This window comes from Pavona decussata, unplaced genomic scaffold (genome assembly GCF_977016875.1).
Source record: "Pavona decussata unplaced genomic scaffold, jaPavDecu1.1 SCAFFOLD_170, whole genome shotgun sequence".
Lineage (NCBI taxonomy): Eukaryota > Metazoa > Cnidaria > Anthozoa > Scleractinia > Agariciidae > Pavona > Pavona decussata.
Genome location: NW_028145581.1, coordinates 564,140 through 585,738, shown reverse-complemented (window position 1 = coordinate 585,738; position 21,599 = coordinate 564,140). Strand labels below are relative to the sequence as shown.

At 39.0% G+C, this 21,599-nt stretch overlaps 1 protein-coding gene across 4 annotated transcripts; it reads left to right on the top strand.

Moving 5' to 3' along the window:
- Positions 1-648: 648 nt before the first annotated feature.
- Positions 649-17,776, top strand: LOC146464003 (uncharacterized). Of its 4 annotated transcripts, none has more exons than XM_085083773.1 (5): positions 3,439-3,830; positions 8,010-8,613; positions 9,116-9,504; positions 9,613-9,775; positions 14,653-17,776. In XM_085083773.1, exons 1-5 carry the CDS (start codon positions 3,816-3,818, stop codon positions 17,619-17,621), a joined length of 4,140 nt encoding a protein of 1,379 aa, XP_084939899.1. In that variant the 5' UTR covers positions 3,439-3,815; the 3' UTR covers positions 17,622-17,776. The 4 variants fall into 4 exon arrangements, with proteins under 4 accessions (XP_084939897.1, XP_084939899.1, XP_084939898.1 ...); XM_085083772.1 differs by having other exon boundaries at positions 9,116-9,558; XM_085083771.1 differs by lacking the exon at positions 3,439-3,830 and adding an exon at positions 649-839 and having other exon boundaries at positions 9,116-9,775.
- The last annotated feature ends 3,823 nt before the right edge of the window (positions 17,777-21,599 follow it).

Below are 21,599 nucleotides of genomic sequence, written 5' to 3'. Positions count from 1 at the left end.
CCATGTTTTCGCTTGTAAATGAGTCTAAAATAACAGCGCAATTTCGGAAATGCGCCTATACCATCATATCCTATACTACTTCACTATTATCGCACATCCGTCATCTATATTGGTCAACAAATTATATTACGTATTTCTAATAAATTATCAGAAAAGTGTCCTTTAAGTTAGAAAGATCAAACAAAAGTTGGGATCAGTTTTGTCGATGATGGATTGACTTAACATGAAATATTGTCATAAGTCCAATTCAGTTTTGTACAACGATGAAAGAGGCATTCATAAAGGTTCTTTAAAAAAGCTGCTCTGCAAGCAGATTGCTGTCGTTTCCGCTTCTTCGGTTGACTGCAATATTAATGAAGTTATTTAAAAACAAAGATTTAATTTAAATCCACCAACATTCACTTTTGAAACGAAGTTCAGTATGCAGTTCGAAGATTAAATTTCAGCTACACAAGCGAAACAAGGTATAATTAGCTGTATCAGTAGAATTCGCTAACATTCCATGGCTACAATTAATAAAATAACTATTCTAAGCCAATGAACTCCCACACACAGCGTTGTTTTAAAATCACTGGCGCATTATATGTTAATTTCATTCGAGTTCTAATGTCAAACCCAAAAGCTACGTTATTTACTTGGTTTTAGTTTGTTTGTGGTGTCTATTTGTTTTCGTCGTAAAGCCGAACAAAAATAACTCCTTAGTCTGTTCCAGGCCGACTCCAAACGTTTCATCGTTAAATTGTCGAGCAAGTCTTGGTGCAGGCGGACAAGACGTAGCACAAGAATTGCAAGGCGCTCTTCGTGAGTAGCTCAGAAACTACAGCATGTCCGCAAGTAAGGTAGGATGACTGTACTGTATTCGCCACGAGCGAACGGTTTACCGTTGAAATACATTGAATGGAAAGATCGACGGTGACTTTGTTCAAGTCCCGCTTTTTCGAAAAGGCGGTTAGTGTCTAAAAAAAACTGTTGTGCTGCATCAGTGGGGAGTAGAAAAGAATGTTTGGTTTTATCAACACAGTTGATATCAGTTGATATTAGGTAATTTCTTCACCGTAAAATGATTCGAGTACTGACGTTTCGAGCGTGAAAAAAGCGCCATAGCGTTAGCCCTTTGTCAGAGTCAACACTCGAGAATCTTTTTAAGGTGGCCAAATTTATAATACCTCATCAACACCAAACATCCGTTTACGGGAAGGCCGATTATCTGTAACAAACCGCGATCTCGACCATAAATCTGTAATCAACTTTCAGAACTTTATTTTCTGTGGATTCTGCAGGACAACCGGCCGATCTATGCTCAACCTGGTGTCAGTTAAAACTTCTCCGATCAAATCTTCCAAACAAAAAAAAAAAAAGAAACCGAAGAACACATATCTAGTATGCAAAAATGTGCACTTAATCAGAATAAGTTGATGATTGTTTTAATCGCAGACATAGATCTCTGCCATCCTCTTTAGAATCTTTACTCTTTAGTGTGATTTATTGTGGTGGTTCGCATTACGGTGTAAGAACTCATAACATTAAAAAAAAATGTCAGTTTTGGTAACTTGGGTTATTGTGTCGGTTTTCGTCTCTGATAAAGACTAAATGCTGGATAGTTAAGTAATCGCGCGGCTCGGAAAATTCCAAACATAAATGCATATTTCACGAGCTAGACCACTTTACATGCTAACTGTATGGGAGCACTTTCCCTCGTTATACTCATACTTTATTTATTTATCCACGGTAAAACCTTCAGTATTATATTATAAAAAGAAAGTGTTAAAAACTTCACAAGTTAAAATAAAATACTGTTTTACTAGATTGCCGTGTGGGACCCTGACTGACAATTGTTGTAAAGCCGATCAATTTGTCTTTTAAAGCGACAAAGAGAATCTATTTTCCGTAAATTGACGGGTAGACTGTTCCATAATAGCGCCCCGCTGTAGCTAAAGCTACGCTTGCAATAGTTGGTGCGTGGCTCATATTGTCAAGTCTAGTTTGAAATACATTGAATGGAAAGATCGACGGTGACTTTGTTCGAGTCCTGCATTTTCGAAAAGGCGGTTAGTGTCTAAAGAAACTACATGTATTGCACTACATCGATGGGGAGTAGAAAGAAATGTTTGGTTTTATCAACACAATTGATATCAGGTAATTTGGCCACCGTAAAATGACTCGAGTACTGACGTCTCGAGCGTTAGCCCTTCGTCAGAGTCAACACTCGAGAATCTTTTTAAGATTGCCAAATTGATACTTAATCACCACTTTGGATAAAACAAAACATCCGCTTACGGGAAGGCCGATTATCCGTTACAACTCGAGATCTCGACCACAAATCTGTAATCAACTTTCAGAACTTTGTTTTCTTTGGATTCTGTAGGACAACCGGCCGATCGCTGCTCAACTTGTTGTCAGTTTAAACGTATGCCGATCAAATGCTAAAAAAAAGCCGAGGAACGCATATCTAGTATGCAAAAATGTTCACTTAAACAAAATAAGCTGATGCATATGATTGTTTTAATAGCAGCCATAGATCACTGTCATCCTCTTTAGAATCTTTACTCTTTAGTATGTTTTATTGTGGTGGATCGCATTTACGGTGTAAGAACCCATAGCGTTAAAATAAATTGTCATTTTTGGTAATTAACTTTGGTTATTGTGTGTTTCCGTCTGTGATAAAGACTACTGTAAATGCTGGAAAGTCAATTAATCGCGCGGCTCGCTAAATTCCAAACATCAATGCATTTTTCGTGAGACCACTTTACATGATAACTGTATGCGAGCACTTTCCCGCGTTCCCGTTTAATTAATCAAATACCCAAGACTCTCATGTCAGTCAGTGTATAGTAGTTGCGTTCTCTAATAATTGTACGTTTCGTGAGAGGTCGGCGTAATCGATTCAAGGTAATTCGTTTGTTTCGAAACTTTGATACAAAAGCTTTTCGAAACTATGTTGGTCTTATGTTGATGATAAGTTATGGTCGACTGCGTATATCTATCAATGTCTGCAACAAACTGGCTTCTTGGATCAAAGTTCCTTTGCGGTATGGAATCGACCTTTCGAGTGTTAGACCGAAACGTGTTTACATTTGTCTAAGATTATTGGAAGCAAATTAACTTTTATCGTTGAAGCTCAACACGAAGATGAAAATATTCCCATGCGTGATTTGCGCCGAAACAAAATTTCTTTCATGAAGTGGAACAAGATTAATATATGTGTTAATTTCATTGAATTAATTATGTAACAGTTTAAAAATATCTGCTTCTGATGGTTGTCTAATGTGTACTGCTTGATTGAATTGTAGCAAACGAAACCAGCATCGATAGTTCATCGAAGGGACCATCTGTTACAAAAATCCTATCCTGAATTACGCGGGATGTCCTGAGGGCAGACCACGTCTCACCTACACCTTTAACAAGTTCCGTTCACTTTTCACACGAGTTTTCTTCATTTTGCGTTGTTAAGTTTCCGCTAAACAAACCGAACACGGTGTAATTAGCTGTATCAAAAAAATTGAATAGCAATTTTCACGGTTACTATTAATAAAATAACTGTTCCAAGCCAATGAACTCCCACACACAGCGTTGTTTGAAAGTCACTGGCGCATTATATGCTAATTTCAGTCGATTTCTAATGTCGCACCCAAAAGCTACGTTATTCACTTGGTTTTAGTTTGTTTGTGGTGTCTGTTTGTTTTCGTTGTAAAGGAACAAAAATAACTCCTTAGCCTGTTCCCGGTAAGATCCAATCGTTTAATCGTTAAATTGGCGAACAAGTCTTGGTGTAAGAATTGCAACGCGCTCTTCGTGAACAGCTCAGAAACTACAACATGTCCGCAAGTAAGGTAGGATGGCTGTATTGTATTCGCCATGAGTGAACGGTTTACCTTTGAAATACATTGAATGGAAAGTTAGACATTGACTTTGTTCAAGTCTCGCGTTTTCGTAAAGGCGGTTAGTGTCTAAAGAAACTGTTGTATTGCATTGGTGGGGAGTAGAAAGTAATGTCTGGTTGTATCAACACAGTTGATATTAGGTAATTTGGCCACCGTAAAATGATTCGAGTACTGACTTTGCGAGTGTTTGCTCTTCGTCAGAGTCAGTAAGCGAGAATCTTTTTAAGGTGGCCAAATTAATACCTTATCAGCACTTTTGATAAAATCAAACATCCGCTTACGGAAAGACCGATTATCTGTAACAACCCGCGATCTCGACCACAAATCTGTAATCAACTTTCAGAACTTTATTTTCTTTGGAATCTGCAGAACAACCGGCCGATCTTTGCAAGCCGAAGAACAGATATCTAGTATGCAAAAATGTGCACTTAATCAAAATAAGTTGATGATTATTTTAATCGCAGACATAAATCACTGTCATCCTCTTTAGAATATTTACTCTTTAGTGTGATTTATTGTGGTGGATCACATTACGGTGTAAGAACCCATAACATTAAATCAAATTGTCATTTTTGGTAAGCTTGGTGATTGTGTGTTTCCGTCTGTGATAAGGACTAAATGCTGGATAGTTAAGTAATCACGCGGCTCGCAAAATTCCAAACATAAATGCATTAATCATGAGACCACTTTACATGCTAACTGTTTGCGAGCACTTTAATTCCCGCGTTCCCGTTTAATTAATCAAATACGTGAGACTCTCACGTACAGCCATTCTCTAATAATTGGACGTTTCGTGAGAGGTCGGAGAAATCGATTCAAGGTAATACGTTTGTTTCGAAACTTTGATACAAAAGCTTTTCGAAACTATGTTGTTGATAAGTGATAAGTGATGGTCGACTGCGTATCTATTAATGTCTGGAACAAACTGGCTTCTTGGAAAAAAGTTCCTTTGGCGTGTGGAATCAACCTCTCGAGTTTTAGTCGGAAAAGTGTTTTACATTTGTCTAAGATTATTGGAAGCAAATTAACTTTTATCGTCAAAGCTCAACATGAAGATGAAAATATTCTCATACGTGATTTGGCACGGAAACAAAATTTCGTTCATGAAGTGGAACAAGCTTAATATATATGTTAATTTCATGGTGTTAATTATGTAACAGCTTAAAAATATCTGTCTCTCATGGTTGGGGAATGTGCACTGCTTGATTGAATTGTAGCAAACGAAACCAGCATCGATAGTTCATCGAAGAGATGATATGTTACAAAAATCTTATAATTACGCGGGATGTCCTGAAGGCAGACCGCATCGAAAATTGGGTCGGGTATCTTTTGTTTTTTTCTCGTAGTCACAAATGTGCATATTAGATACGCAGGATGCCCTCAGGGCAGACGGTGTCGAAATTTCGGTGGCGTTCCTTTTTTACTCGGGATGCCCTGAGGGAAGACCGTGCCTAAACTTCGGCTGGGTTTTTTCTTTTTTTTAATTTTAATGATAGCTACAAATCAGTGCGTTAGTTTATTGATTAAACCTGGTTTAAACTATGCTCTCTCCTAGAAGGGATCTATTTTTCTGATCGTCTTCAACAAGAACGGCCTGATCAAAATCCATTATCGGCGCCTATATCATGAGCGAGGGGACCCACTCATCCATATCTGTGTGACGTCAAGCACGTTCTGGGGCTTGGAAAGACGAGGCTTTCTTTGAAAATGGCCGCCACATGCATGATTTTAAGACTCTAATCTGCCTTTTTCAGGAAGAAAACAAAGGTTTTTACCTTTTGAGGTAATTCGAAAGAATAGCTTCTAAGGAGTACTCGACAGTTTTAGGTCCTGTTTAACGTCGTATTTCACATGTGCCGAATCTAATTCAACAATTAAATGCATGTGAAGTTCCACGCCTAAATCATTTAAATTCGACAGATCTGAATTAAATGTGACTTCTGCCGCATCATTGACTCGGCCAGTCAAATATTCGACGGACGTTCGACTGCTGCTTTATACGTCGAACTTCACATGTGCCAAATCGAATGCATTCATTATTTTGAAATATTTTAAATTATGTTTTATCCATGCGCTTTTCGGGAGAAACAAAATGGCGGAATCGCATGCGATGTGCAGCTCTTGTTGTTGTTGTTTTTTTTCACCAAATACACATGTTTAAAATGGGCTATTCCATTTTGTATGACATGCTCGGTTTTTGAAAATGACGAGAAGACTCCAGGATGGAGGGCAAAACAGCAAAACAAGAGAAACCTCCAGAAGCAGGCTTCTCCTTCCTAGAACGTAGTTTAACGCCACTTGCGTAACGAGTCTTCTTCTTCTGTTGACAAAAACGAGCTGAGACATATATAAGCCAAGGCAAGGCGAAAAGCCTCCATTATCCGCCATGTTTGCTGAAATAGCGCCGGAAAATACTCGAAGCAAGAAAGGGCTGGGAACGAAACTTACAACACCTTTGTTATGAATTAAATGCGGCTCTTTAAATTCGACGTCAAATCAAGTGTCGAATTTAATAATTTGAGTCCACCCAGATAGATGTTAAATTCGGCACATGTAAAATGCGAAGTTTATACCGGGCCTTAACGGTGGAAATTGGAGAAATTACGGCGAAGAAATTACGCTATGACAAACAGATCGAATAATTCAATGCGAAGGAAACTAGAGGTCATAGCTTTAGATCATTACTGGTGCATGACGTTACAGACTTTGCCGAACTGATGCCTAAGCACTACTGGTAATCGACCTAACAAAAAAGGCAAGGTTTGATCGTCAATTTTTACTAAACGTTTTCGTTTAGGAAACCTTTTTCTCTTTTTGTCTTCTGTTCTCTTGAGGAAAAATGTGAACGTTCGTGACATTTGCCGACTTCGTTGGCATTTCGCAGGTATCACCAACATAGGGATAAGCAAGTCTTTTTTTCTGGAGTTACCAAATTGAAAACATTATGGCTAATTTCAAGACTTATCCTACAAATTCACCCCATGTTTTAAACATCCACGTCCGTAGAAACCCACAACATGTTTACAAATCCACTCTTCGTTTTACGAGCCCACTCCATATTTTACAAATCGAATTCACTCTTATTTCACAATATACCAGCGCATTAAACCCTATCAGCGCGAAGTCAGCTACATTTCACAATTCGATCAGAACTTTGTGTTATACTGAGCATTTTTGGTAAGCAAGTTAGTAATCAGCGAACTCACACAAGTAAATTCATAATTCAAAAACTTTTCGTGATCAGTAAGTCAATATCTGCAATCAGCGCGCAATGGTAAATTTCAAAATTACCTTTAATTTTGCAGGAGAACGAAGATTTATGTATGCAACATTATACGAAAAAACAAGCCGGCGAACAGAAGTATTCATTTATAATAGTATTAGTAATGTTGTATGCAAGTAAGCAGACAGCAAAGGCTGTAAGGAAAAATCAACTTTAGTGCAAAAAGATTTGTTTAAAATTTGAAACTATGTAGTGATTATAAAGTTAAGTAAATAGAAACGTGTCATGAAAAAGTAAAACTGATAACAGAACTATTTCTCAGTGATTCGTGATCAATCACTGTCGATTCTTGAAATTTTACAAACATTCCCTTCTTTTTGGCTTCATAGTTAAACTGTAGCTCAGTTTTCGTAACATGGTTTAAGTCATCAGAGCACAACGAGAACGTGTAAGAAAAATAGTAATAATGTTGTCCCCTGTGTTCCCTGATCGTTTTCTGGCCTTTCTAAAGAAACATTTGTGTAAGCTTATACAGATTGATGTGTTTAGATGCTTTAGGTGCAAATGTCAGTCCCTAGTGTTTAAGGCAACGAGATCTTATTTCCCGAATTTATTAGCTGTTATTGGTTTTAGGAAATAGGTAGTTCTCATCTTTTCGTATTTTTTGTCAACATATTTCCTCCTTTGATATCCACCGAAATAAACTATTGGGTGCCCCTGCTGTCCCCGATTTTCAGCAAAAAGTCAAGTTTAGTCGAAAAAAAACTCATTATTTTTGTCCGCGAAAGAGCAAAACTGAATCACGGGGGCCACACATCAATTACAAAAAATATATACTATTAGTACCACGTCAGTATACACATTCTTTGATTAATATTTTCTTTTTATCCTTCTTTTTACTAAAGATGATGGTCTCTGATGAAGAGAAGAGATGGATTGTTGTAGGAATTGCTATGAACAAAGTTGTCGCTCCAGTTTTGCGAGATGTTATCAAAGGAGGAATGGACACTCATTATAACGACTTGGACAAACACCTGACCCCAGGCTGTACTCTGAAGACACTGACTTATCCTTACGCCAACACTCATCCACACCTTAAAAAACTGAAATTTCAGAACGTTAATAACAACAGTGTACTTCATGGCAATGACAAGAAAAGCTACTGTTTTACTATCAACAGTTCAGTTGACCTGGCCAAGATATACCTGCCGAATTATCTTGCTATGTTTTCTGCCTTTGATGAGTCGCTGGACATGACCGCCATCTTGAACTTATTGGGAATTTCCTACTACCAACCAAAGGATATTTTATCTGCACTCACTCAGACATCTGCTGATGATGTCAGAAAAAATGTCCGAAACAAGTGGGGCCATTTTGATGGCAGTGAATGGTCTGACACCTTCTTCGATGATTGCTTTGCTAAGCTAGGAGCATTGGTGAGAAGTCTGGGCTTGACTGCTAAGAAGGAGAAGAAGACATTGGAAGATCTGTATGATTGGCAAACTAAAGGTATAGCAAGCGAACTCTATTTGTCAAGCGTTAGCCTCTCCTTTGCATGGATGAAGAAAACGAATAAATGAATAAATAATAGAACGAACGAAAGAAAGAACGAGAAAACAAATCAAACAAATGGGCGAAAGTATAAGCTATTTTTTACCCACGCTTTCCCAGTTAACTAAAACTGACCACAAAGAGGAGTGTGCTTATTACAATACAGCCGGCTAACACAAATAAGAACTTTGTACTGGAACGACGTTTAAAAAAAGTTACACTCAGTGCTCTACAAGTTAGTAGATAGATTGATATGAAAATATGTTAAGTGATAATTTTTAAAAAGATTTGTTTAGGAACGGTTCTTTCTGCATTTGAGGTAAGGTTATTTCTCGAAAGCACGTTTGCATAGCCTGAATGAATCTGACACCCTCAAAGTAGAGTTAATGTTACTGAAATCGACGGTGCGAATACTTCAATATATTATGCTAATCATACAATCCCTTCATATTGTATGCAGGGCGCCAGTTGTGTATGGGACATGCTGTGGACAGAGACCTTCTGACTTTAGTGCAACAAAATGTCAATAATCTCATAAGCGACATCAAAAACCTTCAGTCGGTAATGGATCAAGAAATCAAACAGTTCGCTTCAGTGCAAAAACAGGTTACCGTGCTTGAAGATTCTCAACTTTTCCACGAAACCAGGCTGGATGAACATGATGAAACGTTGATGCAACAACAGGAAAAGCTTCAAGAGGTGGAGGAGACTCTGAAGAGACTTTCCCGTTGTCAGAGAGCCGTCAACGAACTACTATCGATGCAAGTTCAGGCGTTACAAGAAGGACTTGCAAAGACAGACGACAAAGTTGAGCAACTGGAGCAGGGCCTAACTGCAAGGACGGACCAGGTAGAACACAAAGTTGAGCTACTGGAGCAGGGCCTAACTTCAAAGACAGATAAGGTACAGCACAACGTTCAGCAACTGGAGCAGGGCCTAACTGCGAAGACAGACAAGGTAGAACACAAAGTTGAGCAACTGGAGCAGGGCCTAACTGCAAGGACGGACAAGGTAGAACACAAAGTTGAGCAACTGGAGCGGGGCCTAACTGCAGTGACAGAAATGGTGGAAAACTTGGATCAAGGAGCTGAAAGCCTTAAAATGAAGGATGTCAAACCAGGTTAGCTAACTAGAAATAGACGTTTACAGAGGTTTATCTCCAGAAGGACCTGTTTAATTTGGTTTTAAAATTGTCCTACAACCGTCCTAAAGCGTGTAAACAGATCATACTGTATTAACTTACACAAACATGTCTCTTAAAGACTACAAAACGAGCTGGTAACAAACGAGACAATATTTGGAACATTTTGCTTGTTGGCTGTTTGAAAATCATTCAAACTCTTGCATTCATTTCTCAAGAATAAATTGAGATCGCCTGATGAAGAATGACGTCAGTGAAACAAACAGTTCCTTTTGCCTTTTAGAGTCATTTTTGTGTAAGCTAATACAGTTTGATCTCTTCGGATGTTTTAGTTGAAAGGTTAAGTCGCAAAATAGTTTAAGGTAACGGAATCTTTCCCCCTGAATTTACGTGCTGTTGCTGACAGCTGGCTGAGCGTCATTTGGTATTGTTAACGAGATATTTGCCCGTCTGGGAACCAACGGCATTAGTTTATACCAATGTTACAAAACTTTGAGCTGACGCTTCACCGAAAAGAACGTGGGATTCCTTTTAAATGCAAATCCGAATTTCTAAACAATTTAAGAGATCGAAATGAGTTGTTGGATGCCCCTACTATATTTCACTTATTTCAGTCATTTCATATTCTTCGCCGAAAGTTTCTTTTCTGGTGTCTCTTATCTCTAGAAACAAGATGGCTATAGTGGCATTTACGCGAGATGCATTTATTCCAACTGTATGCCTCGCAGATTTATAAAACTATCCTTGCTAATGGAATAGTTTGAGTCACGACGATCGCGTTACGTTGTTTCCCTTGTGTTACGCTACTCAGGGTCTGGGTTTCACCGGAAATTTCGGAAATTCCATTACGATCACGTAAGCTTCTCAATGACCTTTTTTCAGTCTCGCATCGTGGTCTAAAACTGTCAAACAAAACACGATTCCTTCGCCAGGAACTCTCCAATTTCCACCGTTTTAAATGTCAAGTGCTTCTAAGAGGTTATTCTTTCCATTTACCTTTTCAAAATGGTGAAATTTCCGTTTGAAAACGGCACACTTGAGTCCACAACATGTTAACAATATGGCACCACAAATTTAATCCGAGATTAATGAATATATCAAATGACGCTTTGACGTCACACAGGTAGGGGTGAGTGGGTCCCCTGCCTCGTGATATAAGTGACAAGAATGGATTTTGATTGGCCTGCTTTTGTTAAAGACAATAAGAACAATACATCCCGAGTAGGAGAGGGGAGAGTTTAATGAATAAATTAATGTACCGATTTGTGGCTACCATGAAGAAAACAAGATGCCTGCTATACTGGCATTACGCGTGATGCTGGGGCTGATTCATTTATTCCAACTGTATGCTTCGCCGATTGATAAAACTATCCTTGCTAATGGAATCGTTTGAGTCACGACGATCGCGTTACGTTGTTTGCCTTGTGTTACGCTACTCAGGGTTTCAAGGGAAATTGCGGGAATTCCATGACGATAACGTAAGCTTCTCAATGACCTCTTTTCAGTCTCGCGTCGTGGTCTAAGATTAGGGAGTTTACGAAACCACGACGGCAACGGCGACGGCAACGTCACCAAACAAAAGAATTAATTAACAGAACAAAAGCTGTGCACGTGCGTTATAAATCTTTGTACATTTCTTTGCAGTCCTCTGCAAAACAACAACGTGAAATGACCAAATGCTGCGTTGTTTGGAGAACGTGCACCACCACGACTAAATGTTGAATTTTTATTTCAAATCTTATCGCTGTGTTTCGGATTGAGTTTTGGAATAGTTTTGTCATTGATAAACAGAGTAAATGACTTTAAAGTATCGCGAGATTCGTAGGTAAAATATAAATTTATTTTTTAGTCTACGTTTTCCTCGGGGTCGCGTCGTGGCTTCGTAAACTCCCTACTGTCAAACAAAGCACGATTCCTTCGCCAGGAACTCACCAATTTCCACCGTTTTAAATGTCGGGTGCTTCTTAGAAGTTATTCTTTCGATTCACCGCTTTAAAATGGTGAAATTTCCGTTTGAAAACGGCACACTTGAGTCCAGAACATGTTAACAATATGGCGCTACAATTTAATCGGTTTTTAATAAATATATCAAATGATGCGTTGACGTCACACAGGTAGCGCTGAGTGGGTCCCCTCCGTCGCGATATAAGCCACAAGAATGGATTTTGAATGGCCTGCTGTTGTTGAAGACAATCAGAAAAATACATCCCGAGTAGGAGAGGGAAGGGTTTAATGAATAAATTAATGTACACATTTGTGGCTACGACGAAGAAAACAACAACAAAAAAAAGAAATCGACCCGTTTTTAGACACGGTATGCCCCTTAGGGCATCCCGCGTAAAAAGTGCTACAAGAACTCTGTCGCGTTGTCTTTCATGGTTCGGGTCTGTCAACTTGATCTTCTTGTTGTAGCTAGCGCAAGCGCCGCTTGGTTTATTTCAAAGTTTTAAATCTCAACGGCATCTAAGCTAGGATAATAATGCTCTTTTTTACATTTATTGGTACTTGTATGATGGCTTTTTTAATTCTTGCTTCTGGTTTTGAGGTTTATTCATTACTGTTTTCATGTTGTTGTTTATATCTCGGCGGTAACAAATTTTCACTAAAATTTGCTGGTAAAATGTTTAAACCTACTTGCTCGTCTATTTCATCAATGGTAGGTACTTATATCGACTGTAAATTTTTGCATTTTCTTTGTTTGGAGGCAAAAATTAAAGCCAAAAATTCAAAAAACCCGCCCCGAGAAAACATTTCGCGTACGGATATTACCATGGCTACAGTTTGACTGAAGTAATAATTTCTCTTTCAATCAGCGCACGATTTGTACTTTATCCGTTTACTGTCTTCAAAAAAAAATTTTGTTATCGCCACAAAAAAACTAAATTCGATTTTGAGACGACATTACGGCTTTGTAATGACGGCGTTGGGAGAAAATATATTCCGTATTGGGCTTCATCGCTTCGCGACTCTGCGCAATACGGAATATATTTTCTCCCAACTAGCCGTCATTATAAAGCCGTAATGTTGTATCAAATTCGAATTTAGTTTATATAATTACATTATAAAATAAAGGGGGATAATATTGTTTCACACGAGTTTGATGTGTTAATGAATTCAGTCGATTGTAAGTAAAAGGAAACCACAACGAAAACAAACGATTGTTCAAAAGGAGAAAGAAAATTAATGCACAATCTGCGACTCGAACTCGGAACGATTAAGGAGTTCACATATCCACTGCACCACTTATCCGATATTCTCTGCATATTCATAGTATTGGACGCGCTACAAGTCATTTTTGAACATCGAAAAAAAAAAAATCCAAGATGACTGACAAATGCGCCCATGGTTGAGGCATGATTAAAGAAATTTGAAACATATCCAAATTGTGTTTTATGTAACCTGCCGAGGAAACAACAAAAATAAAAGTCCGAATGATGAGAGATCGCCGCAGTTATCTATGCTTCTCAAGCAATGTTCAAATATGTCTTTTAGATTAAACGCCTCTTCAAAAACCTTAAATTAATCAAAGTGCTGTAGAAACCAATAAAGGCGATAAAATAACACAAAGATAACATAAAAGCTAACAAATCAACTTTTCGTACGAAAACAGAAAAATTGAACGTTGTGAGAAAAAAGGCCCACCAAAATATAGTTTCCCAGGAAAAATAATTCTTTCAATCACCATTATGTCAATCCAGATTCTTTATCAACCATCCCAAGCATAGGCGTACGGGACGGGTTTGGGGGCCTGGGGGGGTCAAAGAAAAGGACTTGAATTACCAAAGAAATTCACAGCAAAATTATTTTTATCTCCACCTTATCTGGAAGCATGGAAAAGGCAACTGGAAAAAGTTTTATCGAGAATGTGTAACCATCCAAAGCCTGTAGAAAGAATTGGTACCAACTTACCACAAAGAAAAACAATGTAATTTATTTTCTTTACAGCCCAGAAAGTATTGAATTTTTGTGGAGAATAATCCCACTTGAGTCTAAGTTAAATATAGAAATAAAATGGAAAAAAATTCAAAGAAAGTCCGGCATTGTTGACAATCCTACACAGTAAAATACCAACAAGTCAAGCTCAAGTAATTTTTTTCGCGAGGAGGAAAGGAAAGAAAAAAAAAAGAAAAAAAAGAAAAAACAACAACAACAACAACAACAAAAAACACCCAGACACGAGCACTTTGGCCGGGGACCGGCGCGGAGCGGGAGTAAGATGGGGATTAACATTTTATCCTCCATGCCTTAAGTTACTCAACTTAACCACTTAAAGCCTACCTGGATTAGAGTCTGAAATTTCAACGGCGTACGTGACAGCTTACATTAATAAGTAGATTCTACAGAGACATGAAAATCGTGCAAGCCTGTAAACACAACGTTAACACAAGCCATGTGGCAGCTCCATCTGGTTGTTTGTTATAAATAGCAGTTACATAGCCCGGACACCGCTGTCTGTTTGCATTAGCGGCCAACAACTTTCATTCGGTCAAATAAACTTCTATCCTCCTTCCCCCCTCCACACAACCCCTAAAAAATTTTTGCTTGTACGCCGATAATCACAGGGTAGCGAATAATGAGTTTGTACGTTTTGGCTAGATGAAGCTTTCATATTGCCACATAGAGTTACAAAGCTTTTACTTGTATGAAAGTTAGTTTTTTTCGATACAGAGATGCTCTTCTCTACAGAAACATGAGGCACACAGTTGGTACATACATCACGTTTTGAAATTCTGCTCATATGGCGCGCTCTCTAATTGGTTAAATACAGTTCTCTGCGCACCAGAAAGCAGGTGCGTTTTTTTAAATGATACAATTTTTATCTGTTAAATTATTATACTTTTTCTTTTGTTTTTCAGAAGTTGATTCCTACTCAGCAGCCTTAAAAGCATCAATAGAAAGACAAACAGAGTTGCAGCCCAAACTGTTGGATATTCCTACTGTCGCCAAGATGAAAACAGACGAAATATTTACTAATCTTGTCATGCAACATGGACGAAAGCCTATTAAAGTCGGAGGTGCCGAAAGAAGGGCACATCTCAAGCAGTATGGTCAAGTGAGCGGAACTCGAGTCAAACACTGTCAAGAATTGTTTATTCGCTCCACCGAAGAAAACGAAAATCCCAAATCCATTCTTGTCACTGGAAAGGCAGGGATCGGAAAGACCTTGTTCTGTCAAAAGCTTTTTCGAGATTGGGCTAACGATAAGTTGTTTCTGTCACTTACAGACGCGCAAATGCCTAGTTTTAAATTTGCGTACTTGTTGACATTTCGTCAGTTGAATTTACTAGAGAAAGAAACGCTTACCTTGAAAGAGATCTTAAATCGCTCCTCGATATTAGATGACCAATCAAATATCAACGACTCGCTTTTTGAATACATTGTTAATCACCCCGAAGAAGTTTTGATTATTCTCGACGGTTTTGACGAATTTTCTCAACAAGCTTATATCTCTGGCGATGCGCATGAAAGATATCCAAACAGTTGTCGAGAGAAAATGCCGGTAGCTGCACTATGTGCCAAACTAATCAGAGGAACAATTTTAGGAAAGTCTGCTGTTATGGTAACGTCAAGACCTGATGAATCTGACAAAATCAGTGGAATCCACTTCGATCGGAAGGTGGAAATTACCGGGTTTTCTCCACAAGAGGTGAGAAAATACAATGAGAAATATTTCGGAGAGAACGAAATCATGAAGAACACTGTACTGGAGCATATCACGAAGAACGAGAATCTCATCAGTTTTGCTCACATTCCCGTGCTTTGTGCTCTGATGTGTTCATACATTGAGTACGTTCTAAAGGAATCAAAGAGTACTGAAGATCTACCCATCTCAGCAAGTGATCTCTATTTTGAAGTGTTCAACATTTTCAAGGAAAAACACAACAAAAACGAAGTTCCTCATTTTGACGAAACCTTTCTGGATGAACTGTCGAAGTTTGCAGCCGAGTTGCTTGGGGAGAAAAAGTTCCTTTTTGGCGGGGAAGAAATGAAAAAGTTCAGTTCCAAAGAAGTTGAAAGCCTGAGGAAAAGCGGTATCCTTCACAGTGGTCCTCCCTTCAGGGTGTCTTTTTCTCGAACAACAAAACATTTTTGTTTTACTCACTTAACTCTTCAGGAATATTTAGCTGCCCGTTGGTTTGTAAAGAGAAGGGAAATTCCTCCGGGAGAAACTGTGTCCACGATGGTCATGCAGTTTATGGCCGGTATTTTGTCAAAAGAAAAAGATGGGAAGCTTATGGAAAAATTACTTGAACGAGTTTCGCCAAACGCTGGTAAAAGTAATCAACACCTTCTTCAAGCAAAATGTCTCTATGAATATCATGACAAAGAATTCGCTAAAGATTACTACCGCCAACACCCTGTTCGTGGTAAAAATATTTGTTTTGAAGAGATAAATGACGTGGATTGTATTGCCATATCATTTTTTCTCGATACAATCAGTGCATTGAATGAAGAGGAGGTCAGCACAAGACACCAAACATTGCCGTCTGGAACGCCAACATTTGGCACCCTCAACTTGGGAATCGCTGACTCAGAAATGACACTTTCTGAGCAGAGGCCATTCATGTCCATTAAGAGATTAATCATTGAAGCCAGCATGATATCATCTGGATTAAGACGGATGTCTGCATTGTTAGAAGAGGATTCTTGTTTCATCACCGAGCTAAGGCTGCAGAGGTGTCAATTGAATAATGAATGTGTAGATTTTATTCAAGGATCATTGTGTAAAACGTTAACCAGTCTTTCTCTGTTAAATAATCAGATCACTGATGCCGGTGTTGTCAGGCTATTTAAAGCACTTCAACAGCCAAGCTGCAAAGTAACCACGCTACATTTACTTGGTAATCAGATTACTGATGTCGGTGTTGCCAGTCTATGTGAAACACTAAAACAGCCAAGCTGCAAAGTAACCAAACTAGACCTGTATGATAATCAGATCACTGATGTCGGTGTTGCCAGTCTATGTGAAGCACTAAAACAGCCAAGCTGCAAAGTAACCAAATTAGTTCTGCGTGGTAACGGGATCACTGGTGTCGGTGTTGCCAGTCTATGTGAAGCACTAAAACAGCCGAGCTGCAAAGTAACCAAACTAGTTCTGCGTGGTAACGGGATCACTGGTGTCGGTGTTGCCAGTCTATGTGAGGCACTAAAACAGCCAAGCTGCAAAGTAACCAAACTAGATCTGTATAGTAATTTGACCACTGATGATGGTGCTGCCAGTCTATGTGAAGCACTAAAACAGTCAAGCTGCAAAGTAACCACACTAAATCTGGCTTTTAATCAGATCACTGATATCGGTGTTGCCAGTCTATGTGATGCACTAAAACAGCAAAGCTGCAAAGTAACCAAACTAGTTCTGGGTGCTAATGAGATCACTGATGTCGGTGTTGCCAGTCTATGTGAAGCACTAAAACATCCAAGCTGCAAAGTAACCACACTAGATTTGGGTGCTAATCCCGGTATCATTTATGTCGGTGTTGCCAGTCTTTGCGAAGCACTAAAACAGCCAAGCTGCAAAGTAACGACACTATCTCTTAGTGACAATTGTATCACTGACGTAGGTGTTACCATTCTATGTGAAGGACTGAAACAGCCAGGCTGCAAAGTAACGACACTAGATCTGAGTGACAATGGCATCACTGATGTCGGTGTTGCCAGTCTATGTGAAGCACTAAAACAGCCAAGCAGCAAAGTAACGACACTAGATCTGGCTGAAAATAGGATCACTGATGTCGGTGTTGCCAGTCTGTGTGAAGCACTAAAACAACCAAGCTTTCAAGTAACTAAACAAGGCCTGTTTTTCAAAAGACGTTTTCTCTGCTAAAACAGTTGCGGCACTGACCCGGTATTGAAGTACGTTGGTAGAAGGATATAACTGATTGCAAAACTGTCTTTTGTTCCACATAAGTTCTGTTTCACTGGTACGAATTTCCGAATTGATTTTTGGAAAATGTAATTAAAGAATAATTAAACAGTGAGGGCTTCGCGTTCATTTGTCATAGACAGCAAAGCCTGTATTCACCTCCTAGAGATAATAGACCCTATCACTCGGCGGCCATGTTGAGTCTCGGGGGAGTAAAAAGCCTTGTTTTTGCACGGCAACACTCGGCCAGACGCCAGACGCGCACTCAGTGCAAGGCTTGCCGTGCAAAAACAAAGCTTTTTATTCTCCTGAAACTCAACATGGCGGCCAAGTGATAAGGCTCTATTTTCTGTTTAAAAAGAGAAGAGGCAACAATATTCTGGAAAATAAGCCTGTCTCCAATCATTACTTTTGTCCTTCTGTACTTCCATGTTTTTGTGCCTCTATAGTGTGAGGTTGACAATTTCTTCTTCTGTTATTCTTTCGAATGTGTTATCAGTTTTCTCATTCAAGAGTAAAACTACCGTCACAAGCAGTATTCAAGACTATAGAGTTTATATTAAAAACTGTTTGTTCGGCGGAAAGAGGTCTTTGGTGCTTTCATAGTTCTTTATAGCAGAAGTGTTTTTGGTGTGTGCCTGTGGGTCGGTGGTGGTGGTGGTGGCGATAGGTTAACAAAATTCAGGTGTAAGATCAAAGGAACGGGTTATATAGTTCGGAACATTTTTAACTCAGGGTTGGCAATTACTTGCAAGCTCAGCCCTGTAAGATTTTGCTGACCCCCCCTCCCCACAGTCGTAATAAATTAATGAAAGTCTGCTTAGTGCCACCTCGCTGGTCCTAGAGCGAAGCTCCCTATCCTGAAATATGAACATGAAATCGATGTATAAAGTTAGTATTTTGAATTTTGGTGAAAAAGAGTCGCCTTGAAAGGCTCTTTAAGAAACAGCAGATCGAGATTGTAGTCCAAGTTAGCAGGGGTTATACGCGAAATGGAATCAGAAAATACAATGGAGAAACGTCTAAAAAGGTGTTCCGAGATCGTTAGAGTTATTTAATTAGCGGTATGTCATTATAAGCAACTTCCGGTATGACGTCAATAAGGTTACCGAAAACTAACTTACCTGAGTATCAGGCCTTCCTGAGGGGAGGGGGCAGAAAGGGAAGGACTCTCGTCTGTCCACTCGTTATCCCTTCCCCCTCCCTCCGAAAAGCCTGAAACTCAGACAAAAGGTAAACAAGACAACATCACGCGGTCTTTCTACTAAAACTATTCAATTAGCTCCATCACGCCGGGAAAAGGTTTAAAAAAAGGTTTAAAAATGATCGAGGCGAGAGTGGGGCATACATAAGGCTGCTTATTAATTATTAAGCCTTTATGGCTTTCTTGTTCTTATTTGTGATTTACTAAACAGAAGTACCGTATGCGAAGGTGAATTATACGCTCAAGAACTTCCCGCGAATACTCTGCAAGATTTGATTAAAAACCAGTAACTGTGTTTGCAACAAAATCTGGTACTAGAGGATATAATCAAAAATACATTGTAAAACGAACCAATAAAAAAGATAAAGGCTGATTGTACGGTTAGGGAAATCTACATATATTTTCCAATACTTCGAAGGGCACGGCTATTCCTCTTCGGCGTGTTAAAAAAATTTGATTATCAGACATTTTGCATGTTAACTTCTTACTCTTCCTCCCTCCCTTCGCGCTCCACGTTCTCGAAGCATTTCACGCGCGCAAATAATTTTCCTCTTAGGAAGACAATCAAATAAAGCAAAAGACACACTCGGACACCAACCCACGGCCTGGCCAGTATCTTACCCATGCGCACAGCCATATCACCCGGGCAGTGGCAGCCAATGGACAGCTGTTTCGGCCTCATCAGCATGGCATAGCCGTCGGGTCAAAGAGCGGGCGGTTAATCCGCGCATCAGAGACCCTTTACTGCCGAGGCGGATGTAAAACACCCCTTTAAGCGACAGCTCCACAGCACACATGTGGAAGCTGTTGGCTGGGAACCGCACGGCAGTTCTCCCACGGCATGCGCTGGGAAGGTGGATCAGCCTTGGGGCCGATCGGTGTGTCAGTAAATTTAATAAGACAATCAAATAAAGCAAGGGACACAACGTATGCCGTGGGTTGGTGTCCGAGTGTGTCACTTCCTTTATTTGATTGTCCTCGTAGGAAGCATTGCAATGTACCTGGGCACTTTGTAGACGACATCCGACTCATCCCTCTGGATTTAATACATACCATCAACCGGGACTTCGCAGGAAAGGCTCGTAAAGCTTAGTTTATATGCATCAATCACTTCCAGCAGTACGTCCCCTCCATCCCTCACCCTCGGGCCTACCGCCAAGTATTAGGATTTTTTAAAACATACTGGTAAATGCCCCAGGGCGGGAACAAGCGATCTAGCCTGTTCAAATGTTCCACGGTACAGCCGAATAAAACATAATAAGTTGATTTATTGTTTTCTGGGCATACCTTCATGCCAATAAAAGCTAATAGACCATTTCCGAGTTGTTTTGAACCTCATTATGAAAGCGACGCTGAGTGCAAAGGTTTTGTCGTGAAAATTAGTTTTCATTCATATGCAAATCAACTACTTTTCATATGAAAAGTTTTGCACTTGGCCTCTTTTTCATAGTGAGGCTCACAGCAATTCGGAAATGGCCTATTAAGGCCAAAGAAGTATTATTTCTTATTTTTTTAAATAAACAATAAATAAATAAATAAATAAATAAATAAATAAAACGGAGAAAAGAAAATTAAAGGAAATAAAGGGAGATGTAAAGAATCCCATCTGGGGCTCAGATTTTTTCTATTGTCTTCTTATGGTCGATTCTTTACATCTCCCTTTATTTCCTTTATAATTATAATATCAGACGCATAGAAAAAAAAATTGGAAATAATAATAATAATAATAATAATAATAATAAAATAATAATAATAATAATAATAATAATAATAATAATAATAATAATAATAATAATAATAATAATAATAATAATAATAATAATAACGATAATAATAATTAACACACACACTCACACCTGGGGACAGGAATGCGTGCCTTAAGCGCTCAGTGCTCAGAGGGATGGGGAGGGGGACTACTCAATAAAGAATTATCAGGGGAGGCTCCACGCCTTGTTCTTTTATATACCATTTTTGAAAGAGAAGTTGCCCCATTAACATACCTACCGTAACAAATTTAAACTGCCTATGTATTCGCAGGTTCTGTTCAAGATATTTTGATTTGCCCTTTAAATACTTAAATGACAGTTTTCCCTCCTCTTCACTATACTTCAACTGGTGACATCTCTTCCCTTTTATATACATCCATCCTCAAAAAGGTTCCCCTATAGTACCCCACCCCCCCTCCCCCTCCGGTTGGGTTCAGTGTAGTCCATTTTGATTATCAGTTATGCCACAAATCAACCATAAATTGTCCATGTGCTCTTATACAATGAAATAAGTGCTTCGATATGAAACTGGGACACTTTCCCCAAAATTAATGGTGAATTCTCATACAAAGTAAAACGCTCTATTCTTCCATCATTGAAATTGAGGGGGTGGGGGGGGGGGGGTGTGGGCTACAAAGGCCTTTTTTCAGTTTTGTAAAAATAAAGTCAATGTTATTGTTATTGTTGTTGTTGGGGTGGTGTTAATTCGTATTTGCCTTTTCCAAGATTGAAGCCCTTTTGAATCAATTTGTGGTATGACTTGTATGAAAATTACTGCAACAAATCAGTTTTTACTGTTCATGAGATATATGCCTACGATTTTAACTGTTTGATGGTACAGAGTCAAAGATGTTAGTATGACGTGTTGTCGTGGTGTCCAATCAGACCCTCTTGAAGTGCTTGCAAAACACTAAGTACCTCTCTGCACAACTTTGGTATAAGCAACTCTGACATCAAGTCTTGTGTGTC

Bases quoted from the DNA above. Each gene is read 5' to 3' on its own strand.
- LOC146464003 (XM_085083771.1), top strand. The intron at 8,614-9,115 runs GTATAGCAAGCG...TATTGTATGCAG, and splicing joins GTATGATTGGCAAACTAAAG to GGCGCCAGTTGTGTATGGGA. The intron at 9,776-14,652 runs GTTAGCTAACTA...TTTGTTTTTCAG, and splicing joins AATGAAGGATGTCAAACCAG to AAGTTGATTCCTACTCAGCA.